At 37.0% G+C, this 15,713-nt stretch overlaps 1 protein-coding gene across 8 annotated transcripts in view; it reads left to right on the top strand.

The window, feature by feature from the left end:
• LOC131437613 (uncharacterized) overlaps window positions 1-15,713 on the top strand; it is a 524,049-nt gene that overhangs the window by 117,327 nt on the left and 391,009 nt on the right. For all 8 annotated transcript variants that reach the window (XM_058607079.1, XM_058607084.1, XM_058607083.1 and 5 more), the window contains exon 2: window positions 14,285-15,103. In XM_058607079.1, coding sequence (XP_058463062.1) covers window positions 15,058-15,103 — 46 coding nt within the window. In that variant the 5' untranslated portion in view covers window positions 14,285-15,057. The remainder of the gene's footprint in view (window positions 1-14,284; window positions 15,104-15,713) is intronic.

Here is a 15,713-nt window from a genome sequence, read left to right as displayed (position 1 = left end):
ATGGTGATTTTTAAAGATATATGAAAATTCCACTAAGTGGACTAAGAAGGGTTTTGCCTTTCTCTATAGAAAGGTATTAGAATTGCTGGAAAAACCGAATTTCGAACGGAGCCTCGGAGACCCATAGTGTTATATACCATTCGACTCAGTTCGACGAGATCGGAAAATGTCTGTGTGTATGTGTGTGTGTGTGTGTATGTGTGTGTGTGCACTTTTAGAAGATATTTGAACGCGCTCAATTTTCTCAGAGATGGCTGAACCGATTTGAACAAACTTGGGCTCGTTTGAAAGCTACTGTTGGGCCATTGATCAAGTTCGAAGATCAAATGGCTGTGACTTTAGGTTCCGGAGATATGATTGTATAAGTGACGTAACCGACAAAAAGCGTTCAATTTGAACGCGCTCAATTTTCTCAGAGATGGCTGAACCGATTTTAACAAACTTGGGCTCGTTTGAAAGCTACTATCGGGCCATTGATCAAGTTCGAAGATCAAATGGCTGTGACTTTTGGTTCCGGAGATATGATTGAATAAGTGACGTAACCGACAAAAAGCGTTGTATTTGAACGCGCTCAATTTTCTCAGAGATGGCTGATCCGATTTTAACAAACTTGGGCTCGTTTGAAAGCTACTGTCGGGCCGTTGATCAAGTTCGAAGATCAAATGGTTGTGACTTTTGGTTCCAGATATATGATGGCATAAGTGACGTAACCGACAAAACACGACGATTTTTACCGCTCTTATATATAAGGGTGCCAAAATTTTGGGATCACCTCTATTTTCGTTAAGTTCTAGTGCTCAAAAGTTTAAGCACCTCGAAAAAAGCCTTCATGCAAAATTTGACCTAAATCGGACATGCTTAAGGGGTGCTGCCCGGTGGTAAAGGTTTGACAATTTTCGATCTTGAAAAAGCACCATAGGGGGGAGTACATGAAATTTCCAAAATCGAAAATTTTTTTTGATGCCGAAACTCTTAAAACTGCATGAAACATCGAAATTTGGTGTCATCTCAAAAAAAATTTTTTTGAAAAAATCAGCTTTCTGGGAATTTTCATATTTTTTCCAAGTCAAAAAAGTCGACTTTATCAAAAATTTTTTTTTTTCGAGATGACACTTAATCTCGACGTTTCATGCAATTCTAAGCCTTTTGGCATCAAAAATTTTTTTTCGATTTCGAAAATTTCATGTACTCCCCCCTATGGTGATTTTTAAAGATATATGAAAATTCCACTAAGTGGACTAAGAAGGGTTTTGCCTTTCTCTATAGAAAGGTATTAGAATTGCTGGAAAAACCGAATTTCGAACGGAGCCTCGGAGACCCATAGTGTTATATACCATTCGACTCAGTTCGACGAGATCGGAAAATGTCTGTGTGTATGTGTGTGTGTGTGTGTATGTGTGTGTGTGCACTTTTAGAAGATATTTGAACGCGCTCAATTTTCTCAGAGATGGCTGAACCGATTTGAACAAACTTGGGCTCGTTTGAAAGCTACTGTTGGGCCATTGATCAAGTTCGAAGATCAAATGGCTGTGACTTTAGGTTCCGGAGATATGATTGTATAAGTGACGTAACCGACAAAAAGCGTTCAATTTGAACGCGCTCAATTTTCTCAGAGATGGCTGAACCGATTTTAACAAACTTGGGCTCGTTTGAAAGCTACTATCGGGCCATTGATCAAGTTCGAAGATCAAATGGCTGTGACTTTTGGTTCCGGAGATATGATTGAATAAGTGACGTAACCGACAAAAAGCGTTGTATTTGAACGCGCTCAATTTTCTCAGAGATGGTTGATCCGATTTTAACAAACTTAGGCTGGTTTGAAAGCTACTATCGGGCCATTGATCAAGTTCAAAGATCAAATGGCTGTGACTTTTGGTTCCGGAGATATGATTGAATAAGTGACGTAACCGACAAAAAGCGTTGTATTTGAACGCGCTCAATTTTCTCAGAGATGGTTGATCCGATTTTAACAAACTTAGGCTGGTTTGAAAGCTACTATCGGGCCATTGATCAAGTTCGAAGATCAAATGGCTGTGACTTTTGGTTCCAGATGTATGATGGCATAAGTGACGTAACCGACAAAACACGACGATTTTTACCGCTCTTATATATAAGGGTGCCAAAATTTTGGGATCACCTCTATTTTCGTTAAGTTCTAGTGCTCAAAAGTTGAAGCACCTCGAAAAAAGCCTTCATGCAAAATTTGACCTAAATCGGACATGCTTAAGGGGTGCTGCCCGGTGGTAAAGGTTTGACAATTTTCGATCTTGAAAAAGCACCATAGGGGGGAGTACATGAAATTTCCAAAATCGAAAATTTTTTTTGATGCCGAAACTCTTAAAACTGCATGAAACATCGAAATTTGGTGTCATCTCAAAAAAAATTTTTTTGAAAAAATCAGCTTTCTGGGAATTTTCATATTTTTTCCAAGTCAAAGAAGTCGACTTTTTCAAAAATTTTTTTTTTCGAGATGACACTTAATCTCGACGTTTCATGCAGTTCTAAGCCTTTTGGCATCAAAAATTTTTTTTCGATTTCGAAAATTTCATGTACTCCCCCCTATGGTGATTTTTAAAGATATATGAAAATTCCACTAAGTGGACTAAGAAGGGTTTTGCCTTTCTCTATAGAAAGGTATTAGAATTGCTGGAAAAACCGAATTTCGAACGGAGCCTCGGAGACCCATAGTGTTATATACCATTCGACTCAGTTCGACGAGATCGGAAAATGTCTGTGTGTATGTGTGTGTGTGTGTGTATGTGTGTGTGTGCACTTTTAGAAGATATTTGAACGCGCTCAATTTTCTCAGAGATGGCTGAACCGATTTGAACAAACTTGGGCTCGTTTGAAAGCTACTGTCGGGCCATTGATCAAGTTCGAAGATCAAATGGCTGTGACTTTTGGTTCCGGAGATATGATTGAATAAGTGACGTAACCGACAAAAAGCGTTGTATTTGAACGCGCTCAATTTTCTCAGAGATGGTTGATCCGATTTTAACAAACTTAGGCTGGTTTGAAAGCTACTATCGGGCCATTGATCAAGTTCAAAGATCAAATGGCTGTGACTTTTGGTTCCGGAGATATGATTGAATAAGTGACGTAACCGACAAAAAGCGTTGTATTTGAACGCGCTCAATTTTCTCAGAGATGGCTGATCCGATTTTAACAAACTTGGGCTCGTTTGAAAGCTACTGTCGGGCCGTTGATCAAGTTCGAAGATCAAATGGTTGTGACTTTTGGTTCCAGATATATGATGGCATAAGTGACGTAACCGACAAAACACGACGATTTTTACCGCTCTTATATATAAGGGTGCCAAAATTTTGGGATCACCTCTATTTTCGTTAAGTTCTAGTGCTCAAAAGTTTAAGCACCTCGAAAAAAGCCTTCATGCAAAATTTGACCTAAATCGGACATGCTTAAGGGGTGCTGCCCGGTGGTAAAGGTTTGACAATTTTCGATCTTGAAAAAGCACCATAGGGGGGAGTACATGAAATTTCCAAAATCGAAAATTTTTTTTGATGCCGAAACTCTTAAAACTGCATGAAACATCGAAATTTGGTGTCATCTCAAAAAAAATTTTTTTGAAAAAATCAGCTTTCTGGGAATTTTCATATTTTTTCCAAGTCAAAAAAGTCGACTTTTTCAAAAAATTTTTTTTTCGAGATGACACTTAATCTCGACGTTTCATGCAATTCTAAGCCTTTTGGCATCAAAAATTTTTTTTCGATTTCGAAAATTTCATGTACTCCCCCCTTTGGTGATTTTTCAAGATATATGAAAATTCCACTAAGTGGACTAAGAAGGCTTTTTGCCTTTCTCTATAGAAAGGTATTAGAATTGCTGGAAAAACCGACTTTCGAACGGAGCCTCGGAGACCCATAGTGTTATATACCATTCGACTCAGTTCGACGAGATCGGAAAATGTCTGTGTGTGTGTGTGTGTGTGTGTGTATGTGTGTGTGTGTGTATGTGTGTGTGTATGTGTGTGCACTTTTCGAAGATATTTGAACGCGCTCAATTTTCTCAGAGATGGCTCAACCGATTTTAACAAACTTGGGCTCGTTTGAAAGCTACTATCGGGGCATTGATCAAGTTCGAAGATAAAATGGCTGTGACTTTTGGTTCCGGAGATATGATTGTATAAGTGACGTAACCGACAAAAAGCGTTGTATTTGAACGCGCTCAATTTTCTCAGAGATGGCTGAACCGATTTGAACAAACTTGGACTCGTTTGAAAGCTACTGGCGGGCCATTGATCAAGTTCGAAGATCAAATGGCTGTGACTTTTGGTCCCGGAGATATGATTGTATAAGTGACGTAACCGACAAAAAGCGTTGTATTTGAACGCGCTCAATTTTCTCAGAGATGGCTGATCCGATTTTAACAAACTTGGGCTCGTTTGAAAGCTACTGTCGGGCCGTTGATCAAGTTCGAAGATCAAATGGTTGTGACTTTTGGTTCCAGATATATAATTGTATAAGTGACGTAACCGACAAAACACGTTGATTTTCACCGCTCTTATATATATATATATGGGTGCCAAAATTTTGGGATCACCTCTATTTTCGTTAAGTTCTAGTGCTCAAAAGTTCAAGCACCTCGAAAAAAGCCTTCATGCAAAATTTGACCTAAATCGGACATGCTTAAGGGGTGCTGCCCGGTGGTAAAGGTTTGACAATTTTCGATCTTGAAAAAGCACCATAGGGGGGAGTACATGAAATTTCCAAAATCGAAAATTTTTTTTGATGCCAAAACTCTTAAAACTGCATGAAACATCGAAATTTAGTGTCATCTCAAAAAAATTTTTTTTTGAAAAAATCAACTTTCTGGGACTTAGAAAAATTTTCATATTTTTTCTAAGTCCCAAAGTCGATTTTTTCAAAAAATTTTTTTTTTCGAGATGACACTAAATCTCGACGTTTCATGCAATTCTAAGTCTTTTGGCATCAAAAATTTTTTTTCGATTTCGAAAATTTCATGTACTCCCCCCTATGGTGATTTTTCAAGATATATGAAAATTTCACTAAGTGGACTAAGAAGGCTTTTTGCCTTTCTCTATAGAAAGGTATTAGAATTGCTGAAAAAACCGACTTTCGAACGGAGCCTCGGAGACCCATAGTGTTATATACCATTCGACTCAGTTCGACGAGATCGGAAAATGTCTGTGTGTGTGTGTGTGTATGTGTGTGTGTGTGTATGTGTGTGTGTATGTGTGTGCACTTTTCGAAGATATTTGAACGCGCTCAATTTTCTCAGAGATGGCTCAACCGATTTGAACAAACTTGGGCTCGTTTGAAAGCTACTGTCGGGCCATTGATCAAGTTCGAAGATCAAATGGCTGTGATTTTTGGTTCAGGAGATATGATTCTATAAGTGACGTAACCGACAAAAAGCGTTGTATTTGAACGCGCTCAATTTTCTCAGAGATGGCTGAACCGATTTGAACAAACTTGGGCTCGTTTGAAAGCTACTGTCGGGCCATTGATCAAGTTCGAAGATCAAATGGCTGTGATTTTTGGTTCCGGAGATATGATTCTATAAGTGACGTAACCGACAAAAAGCGTTGTATTTGAACGCGCTCAATTTTCTCAGAGATGGCTGATCCGATTTCAACAAACTTGGGCTCGTTTGAAAGCTACTGTCGTGCCATTGATCAAGTTCGAAGATCAAATGGTTGTGACTTTTGGTTCCAGAAATATGATTGTATAAGTGACGTAACCGACAAAACACGTTGATTTTTACCGCTCTTGTATATATAAGGGTGCCAAAATTTTGGGATCAACTCTATTTTCGTAAAGTTCTAGTGCTCAAAAGTTTAAGCACCTCGAAAAAAGCCTTCATGCAAAATTTGACCTAAATCGGACATGCTTAAGGGGTGCTGCCCGGTGGTAAAGGTTTGACAATTATCGATCTTGAAAAAGCACCATAGGGGGGAGTACATGAAATTTCCAAAATAAAAAATTTTTTTTGATGCCAAAACTCTTAAAACTGCATAAAACATCGAAATTTAGTGTTATCCCGAAAAAATTTTTTTTTGAAAAAATCAACTTTCTGGGACTTAGAAAAATTTTCATATTTTTTCTAAGTCCCAAAAAGTCGACTTTTTCAAAAAAATTTTTTTTCGAGATGACACTAAATCTCGACGTTTCATGCAATTCTAAGCCTTTTGGCATCAAAAATTTTTTTTCGATTTCGAAAATTTCATGTACTCCCCCCTATGGTGATTTTTCAAGATATATGAAAATTTCACTAAGTGGACTAAGAAGGCTTTTTGCCTTTCTCTATAGAAAGGTATTAGAATTGCTGAAAAAACCGACTTTCGAACGGAGCCTCGGAGACCCATAGTGTTATATACCATTCGACTCAGTTCGACGAGATCGGAAAATGTCTGTGTGTGTGTGTGTGTATGTGTGTGTGTGTGTATGTGTGTGTGTATGTGTGTGCACTTTTCGAAGATATTTGAACGCGCTCAATTTTCTCAGAGATGGCTCAACCGATTTTAACAAACTTGGGCTCGTTTGAAAGCTACTATCGGGGCATTGATCAAGTTCGAAGATAAAATGGCTGTGACTTTTGGTTCCGGAGATATGATTGTATAAGTGACGTAACCGACAAAAAGCGTTGTATTTGAACGCGCTCAATTTTCTCAGAGATGGCTGAACCGATTTGAACAAACTTGGACTCGTTTGAAAGCTACTGGCGGGCCATTGATCAAGTTCGAAGATCAAATGGCTGTGACTTTTGGTCCCGGAGATATGATTGTATAAGTGACGTAACCGACAAAAAGCGTTGTATTTGAACGCGCTCAATTTTCTCAGAGATGGCTGATCCGATTTTAACAAACTTGGGCTCGTTTGAAAGCTACTGTCGGGCCGTTGATCAAGTTCGAAGATCAAATGGTTGTGACTTTTGGTTTCAGATATATGATTGTATAAGTGACGTAACCGACAAAACACGTTGATTTTTACCGCTCTTATATATATAAGGGTGCCAAAATTTTGGGATCACCTCTTTTTTCGTTAAGTTCTAGTGCTCAAATGTTTAAGCACCTCGAAAAAAGCCTTCATGCAGAATTTGACCTAAATCGGGCATGCTTAAGGGGTGCTGCCCGGTGGTAAAGGTTTGACAATTTTCGATCTTGAAAAAGCACCATAGGGGGGAGTACATGAAATTTCCAAAATCGAAAATTTTTTTTGATGCCAAAACTCTTAAAACTGCATAAAACATCAAAATTTAGTGTCATCTCAAAAAAATTTTTTTTTGAAAAAATCAACTTTCTGGGACTTAGAAAAATTTTCATATTGTAGAAGTCCCAAAAAGTCGATTTTTTCAAAAAAAATTTTTTTCGAGATGACACTAAATCTCGACGTTTCATGCAATTCTAAGCCTTTTGGCATCAAAAATTTTTTTTCGATTTCGAAAATTTCATGTACTCCCCCCTATGGTGATTTTTCAAGATATATGAAAATTTCACTAAGTGGACTAAGAAGGCTTTTTTTAGATAAGCATCACTGTTCTCATACAAATAGGCAACGCAAATGTCAAGCACTAGTTTGGAAAAATGATGCTGACTGTGTGACATAAACACTGAAGCATGCTTTTGTGAACTACTCAAATCAATCTGAATCAATTGGTGTCAAAATTAGTATCCAAAATTATTTAATAAAAGTATGAAACATATTTTCATGAGACTGTTATGAAAGAAGAGAAAGGCATTATCACACCACTAGGTGGATTAAGAAGGGTTTTTTAGATTAGCATCACTGATTACAAATAGGCATCGCTAATGTCAAGCACTAATTTGGAAAAATGATGCTGACTGTGTGACATAAACACTGAAGCATGCTTTTGTGAACTACTCGAATCAATCTGAATCAATTAGTTTCGAAATTAGTATCCGAAATTATTTAATAAAATTATGAAATACATTTTCATGAGACTGTTATGAAAGAAGAGAAAGGCATTATCACACCACTAGGTGGATTAAGAAGGGTTTTTAGATTAGCATCACTGATTACAAATAGGCAACGCAAATGTCAAGCACTAGTTTGGAAAACTGATGCTGACTGTGTGACATGCTTTTGTGAACTACTCGAATCAATCTGAATCAATTGGTGTCAAAATTGGTATCCGAAATTATTTAATATAAGTATGAAATATATTTTCATGAGACTTTCATGAAAAAAGAGAAAGGCATTATCACACCACTAGGTGGATTAAGAAGGGTTTTTAAATGTTTGAATCACTGTATTTTTCGTGTCATCGCAATAGGTCGTGTCTTGTACGAGGTCTGTTCAAAAAGTACCCGGAATTCTCATTTTTCTAAAAAAATATTTATTTATTCGTCTACATCTATATGGTCCCCTTAAAAGTAATCCCCCCTAGATATAATACACTTATGCCAGCGTTTTTTCCAGTCTTCGAAACACCCCTGATAGTCACTTTTTGTAATGCTCTGTAGCACTCTCAGCGATTCTGCCTTTATCTCTTCAATCGATGAAAAACGCTGTCCTTTCATGGGTCTCTTCAACTTTGGGAACAGGAAAAAATCACACGGACTTTGTGTGGACAGAATTTTACAAATGTTTTAACAAGACTAATTAAATGACACCACAAGGTGGATGGACTAGGATGGTTTTGAATTTTAAATTGTGCACAATGACACTAGTAATAAGTTATCAGAATTCATTCGAGTTTTGACCTTAATTTAATACAGACATGTCGTTCTAAATGTGTATGGACTATTGCAAAAGAAAACAAGATAAATAATAAAAAGAATGATGAATGATTGAAAATATAAAAGAACGTAGGTTATAGCGATAGATTTTAAGTTTCTCAATAATGGTTTTGATGCACAGGTCATTTTACAGTACTTGCTCCGACTTTTTCAGTAGTACAAAAGTGAGCAATGCTTAAACCTAGTATTATTCTACATTTATCGCGACATTTTAAAAAATTCATTGATATTAATGTCAGTCAAACTGGTCAAGTTGAGATGTTGCTAAAAAGTTCAAGACATAAGTCGGTTTTGTGCATAAAACCACTAAGTGTGCTGGGTTGCATGATAATATGGTTTCAAAATGCCCCAACCGGAATGAGAAGCAAAACATCGCAGCAAAAACCCGCGCCCGGAAACTTTAAGCGAAAATGCTCCCTAAATCATTTTGCAACTCTGATTTAACATCCTGCCACTAAGTTCGAAACGTGTTGGAGTGATACCAAGTCGACGGAGTCAATTTTGCATCAAATTAACCGGAATTTAACCCAGTTGAAAAGTTTTGGCAATTATGAAGACGGAACGTCGCACACAAAACTACTACAACAGAGCTGGAATTGAAGAAGTTTTAGGTAACTTCAACAAAAATACTAGGAAATTCGATTGTACAAAATTTTATGGATGGAATTGAATTGAATAAAATTTGTTAATCTCACAACTTCTTTTTTGTTCCCCAAAAATTGCAAAAAAGTCGTCACAAATCTTCAAACAACTTAGGGAACGTGTTACTTGAACGAATTAGTTCTGATTCTGATGAGTGCACCATTTCTATCGAGTTCATCCTTTATTTGCCTATTGAACTGTTAAACTGGAGCCTGGCGGTGTCGGAGGGAGCGATTTCTCTCGAATAAATCCACTATGATTTTGTCCTGTAATGTTAGGTTTGCGTCTCCGTTGAAGTCTTCGATTTTTTTCACGACTTTAAACACAAGTTTTAGACTAGGTTATTGATTTGGCGGCATTAGAAAATAATAATACAGCTTTAACGCCCAACATCAAGAACGATCATGTTGCATGAGAGAAACACAGTGTGCATGTACGGATTAAATTTTTTCATCGCAGTTTGACACAGTGTCATAGAACATTTTCCCAGATTGTAACAGATCGCGTACGAGAAAATATGCAGAGTTTAACTCGGTGATTTATGTGTAACTCTCTTAAACATCAAAAGATCAGTCATGTTTGGTTATCCGACAACGCTGTTGTAGTATAAAATTCTTCAGGGGAATTTGCTCAAACCGTCGCTGGTGCTTCGTTCAGAAAATTTCTAAACCAAACAAACATTTTTGCAATACCTGCTACAGATAAGTTAATTGATTCATTATTATCATCATTTTCATTATCCAAGAGGAAGAAATCTTTACACGCTCATTAGATTCATCGATCTGTAGAGTTTCAGAATCAGTATATGTCAGACCAGACCCGTATCCAGGATTTCGTTTTGGGAAGGGCCCTCAGATAAAAAAATAATATTACTGAAGATTAATTATGTACCTAATTACCGGTGTGCCTTTACCAGCGTTTTTCACAGACAATTTAAACTTTTCCACTGGAACTGTCATTATGGAGTATTCAAATAAAATTTGTGACTGTGCCCGAGAGAAGGTTATTGAATTACATTTCTTTACGTATACTGTCATGTTATTTCTGTAACACATTTCTAAGACCTTCTAAATATTTATATAACACAACAAGGCACAAAACTTGTGATGATGCTATATTAGTAGATGGTTATACTTTGGCTATATTGGCTTCGGATTCTGGTTCCGGAAGTAGTGGTCTGAAAATCCAAACGAAACTCCCTTAATTTTCTAAGAGATAAATTACATTTGAGCACAGATAATAGTACCAGGAGGCCAAATCAGGTAAACGAGGATGATGCCCAAGTAATTGAAACCGTTGATTTTAACGGTTAAGTTTAACGTTGATTTCGGGTTTTCAATCACTTCATTAATGCACGCTAATACCGGCTTTTTTATGATTTGAGGTAGTCCTCCAAAAGTATACTATACTGATCCCAGAAAACCGACATTGTGATCCTTTCGTCCCATTGAGATGCCCTTCGAAACACTCGTGCCGCTTCGAAACACTCTTGCCGTTCTGCTCTCTGATTCCGGCAAACATGTACTCGAAGTGTGCTTGCTTTTTTCTTTCTAGAGCTAAAAAAGTATGTGTTGGATCGAGCGGCAGGATATATTTCACATCTGCAAAAGCTTTCTTAACTAAGACATGCTCGCACATTTACTTTTCCCGTTTGTACAGTACAATTTTCTGTATTATTATTATTGTCATTTATTTTACCCCGATTTCATCCTCTATTTTATGTGGTTTTGACTCTGTTCTGCTTCGGAGAAACTGTTGCTGCGTGCTACGTGGCTGTCGGTAACATTTAAAATATTGAAATTGTTGAATCATGTGAAATAACATTTCAATTTACTGAATACTCTCATATCAAGAAAAGAATCAATGATTTCTTCATGGATAAAATAGAACCAATAATTCACATGAATAATATTTATGCTTATTTTCTTTCAAAATTAGATAGAAGTTTTCTTTTCAATAAGATATGTCATCGTGTTAATTTTGATCAGTGTATTCCATTGCGTTGTAGGATCATTTCTTCTCATTTCATAATTTTGACATTTCCAGTTGATTTTGCAAATAAATGACTCTTCAATATGTTAAAATTGGGATGCCAAAACTCTTGTAATGCTTTTTAACACCTATAACTTACAACGAGTAACACATACAACGCTTCGTAACACACAAAACTTACAAAAAATAACGGATGTAATACCTCGTAACGTTTGTACCTTCTAAAAATATTGCACCTGTGACATTTTGTAACACTAAAAAAGTAACGCATGTAACGATTTGTTCGCCTATAACTTACAAAAGAATAACGCATGTAATGATTAGTAACGTCAAAAACTTAAACAGAGTAACACATGTCACGTTTCGTAACGCCGTGAAAAAGGTAACGCTTCGTAACACCTAGAACATACTAAAAAGTAACGCATCGTAACACATGTAACGCATCGTAACGCTTGTAACTTACAAACGAGTAACACTTGGAACGCATCGAAACGTCAAAAACTTATACAGAGTAACACATGACACGTTTCGTAACGCCGAACAAAAGGTAACGCTTCGTAACACCTAAAACTTACTAAAAAATAACACCTGTAACTCATTGTAACACATGTAACGCATCGTAATGCTTGTAACTTACAAACGAGTAATGCTTGTAACGCTTCGTAACGTCAAAAACTTTTACAGAGTAATATATGCCCCGTTTCGTAACGCCGTACAAAAGGTAACGCTTCGTAACACCTAAAACTTACTAAAAAGTAACACATCTAACGCATCGTAACACATGTAACGCATTGTAACGCTTGTAACTTACAAACGAGTAATTCTTGTAATACTTCATAACGTCTATAACTCATAAAAAGTAACGTATGTAACACTTTATAACGCATGTAGCTCACTATAACTTACAGGAAAAAAAACGTGTAACGCTTCGTAACGCCTATGACTCACAAAAAAGTAACACATGCAAAGCTTCGTACCACCTTTAACTTACTAAAAAGTACGCATGTAACGCTTCGTGACGTTTGTGACTCACAAAAAAGTAACGCTTGTAACGCTTCGTAATGCCTATAATTCATGAAAAAGTAACGTATGTAACGCCTATAACTTACAAAAAAGTAGCGCTGGTAACGCTTCGTAATGGCTATAACTCACAAAAAAGTAACTCATGTAACGTTCCATAACGCTTATAATTCATGAAAAAGTAACGTATGTAACACTGCGTAACGCCTATAACTTACAAAAAAGTAATGCTGGTAACGCTTCGTAATGGCTATAACTCACAAAAAAGTAACGCTTGTAACGCTTCGTAACGCCTATGACTCACAAAAAAATAACGTTTGTAACGCTTCGTAACGCCTATAACTTACAAAAAAGTAACGCATGAAATGCATCGTAACGCTTGTAACTTAGAAATAAGTAACGGTTGTAACACTTCGTAACGTCTATAGCTCATGAAAAGTAACGTATGTAAGAGTTTATAACGCCTATACCTCACTATATCTTACAAAAAAGTAACGCGTGTAACGCTTCGTAACGCCTATGACTCACAAATAAGTAACGCTTCATAACGCCTATAACTCTCGAAAAATAATGTATGCAACGACTCGTATCGTCTATAACTTACAAAAAAGTATCGCGTGTAATGCTTCGTAACGCCTATAATTCACAAAAAAAAGTAACGCATGTAATGCCTCGTAATGCCAATAACTTACCAAAAATAATTACAAAAAGTAACGCTTCGTAACGTCTATAACTTACAAAAAAGTAACGCATGTAACGCTTCGTAACGCCTATAACGCACAAAAAAGTAACGCATGTAACGCCTCGTAATGCCAATAACTTACAAAATATTAACGCATGCAACGTTTCGTAACGCTATTAACTTACAAAAGAGTGATGTATTTAACACTTCGTAACACCTATAACTTCCTTAAAAGTAACGCATCGTTACTCGTTTACCGTGAGAATCTAACCCTTGTAACAGTTTTTAACATTCATAATTTCCACGAAATAACTCACATGACTTGTAACGCCCAATTTAAGAAAATTATCACATGCAACGCTTCTCACGATAAGTTCGAGTGAAACGCTTCGTCAAATGGAACATTTTTTCGTATTAAGGTCGAGTACAGCGTGATGAGTGAGTCGATGCCTGTCACGCAACCCGCCTGGGTTCAGTTCCCAACTCCGCACATAAGGTCAGAAAGTTTTTCTAGTCCCAAGAGGTGAATGGCCTTGAGGTTGAAACCCCTTCAAAATCAGAAAAAAAATTCCATAGTACCTTTACTCAGGCGTTGACTCAGATAGGCCTCAAAAAACTTCGTAACGTATGTAGCTTCAAAAACTAAACTACTGTTTTATGTATTATTATTATTGTTATCTTTTTTATCCCGGTTCCATCCTCCATTGTGTATGATTTGGACTCTGTTCTGCTTCGTTTTGACCATCACGTAACTCTCAGAACCTCTATCTCACGATGTAATCTACAGGATCAACAGCCCCATAATACTTCTCAAACTGTTTTTTCGTTTCTGTTTCAGATTTCGGGAAGAGCTATGGTCACGGGCTCCTCTCCTGGGTACGTGACTGTGTCAGACTCTATTGATACTAATAATCCCTCAAAATATATGAATGAACAGGAGGCAACTGTCTTGTAATACACAAAATTTAACCTTTGCATCACTATGCCAAGTAACAAAAAAGTCAACGTCAGTTTTGTATGATTGAAATAGGATAAACGTATTTTCCCATCTACCATCACATTACATTCTGAAACAAAACAATTCATTGAGAAAATTATTTTGGTGAAGACGTTAGATCTGAACTTTAGAAGAATTTTCCTCCCAAGTTTCTTTTCAAGATTCAATTTCAAGTCGAGTAAAATCACATTATATCTTTCTACCGTTTCAGATTCCTTGGGGCAGAAAGTTAGCAGCGGAACGCAATTCATCCAACCAAATCCATGCAATGAGTCTGACAAAGTATGCCAAACTGTGCCAATCATTTGAGCAGCGTGTGAAAAAGCGTCACAGGATATCATCTGGTAAACGAGCGAACGGGATAGTGTAGATATTGGATTAGGAGTGTGACAATCCTTACTTCAAACGGCTTTGGTTAAGGAAAGAGCAAAAAAAGTGCGATTCCATTGAAGTAGTCCATTGCCAGGTGGGAAGGAATAAACTGTTTTGTGAGTTATGGTGATGCTCGCGAGTCGTGATGGGTAGAAAAAAATGGAAGGAAATTCTCTTAAATTCGATGGAAATTCTTTACCTCTGTTTTTCAAGCAGGCAATATTGGAACCAGTAGAAAGGATCAAAGGTACAATGCCAAAATTTTGCTAAAGCCTTTATGTGACGGTTTAGCGATTGATGGTTGAAAATGCTTCACATACAAAAAATGTGTCCGTAAATCTGTGAAAAGCATTGCATATAGAAATGAAACTTTTGGGCGGCTTCGGAATTTTTCAGATGAGTCGTTGAAAAGTGAAATCGGTGTTGTTTTTTTTTACGTACAGTGAATCTTCTCAGTGTTAACGAAAACGGTGATAAATATTGTCGACCTGGACATAGCACTAGATATTTTTAGTACTGGAACGACAGATGACTGATTCGAGCTAGAGCAGACAGGATCAAATGCATCAGAGCTTGTTGAGAGAGCAGGACTGAAGGGCATCGCAGTTTAAGATGCTCGCTTTTGCCGCATTACTAGCCATACATGCTGGATTTGCTGGTAAGTTTTTTTATATCATATAAAATAACAATTTTGTTAAGAATAACTTTCCGAAATTGCTTTTCTCAGTTTTATTTTTTTCTTCGAACAAGCATACAATTACCCCTATGAAAACTTCTACAATTCAACTGTACTGTTATAACAAGCAAATAATTCTGTCAATAATATAGAAGCTCCGATTGGTTGATCGTTTAACTGTCGGATTAGAGAAAAAGAACGCAGGTGGCTTGCGTATCAAATCCGTTTCCAAGCAATTTCGGTCTTGTGAGCTGCTAATCTACTCGGTGTGACTGCTGAAACGATACTAACTCAGTAGCGTTAACACTTCAGGCTGCAAACACTGGAAAAATGGATTTCATTCCGCTGGGGAAGAAATCAGGATAAATCAATAACGCTTTATTAAATTTTCATGTGATCGAAAGAGTGCGCTGGTCCTGGTCCGTTGTTCGACGAAAATAAAATGATAGAACACGGTTTCGAAAGCGGTGAATAGTTGTTAATATTAATGTTGTTTTTCTTCTATACTGCTTTACAATTCTATTCCTCGTGAGTGTACATAAACGATTGTATATTCATATGTATACTCGCAAGTTTGTAAAGGAAGATAGCA

This window comes from Malaya genurostris, chromosome 3 (genome assembly GCF_030247185.1).
Source record: "Malaya genurostris strain Urasoe2022 chromosome 3, Malgen_1.1, whole genome shotgun sequence".
NCBI lineage: Eukaryota > Metazoa > Arthropoda > Insecta > Diptera > Culicidae > Malaya > Malaya genurostris.
The sequence above is the reverse complement of the archived record's forward strand: the minus strand, read 5'-3'. Positions and strand labels throughout refer to the sequence as shown.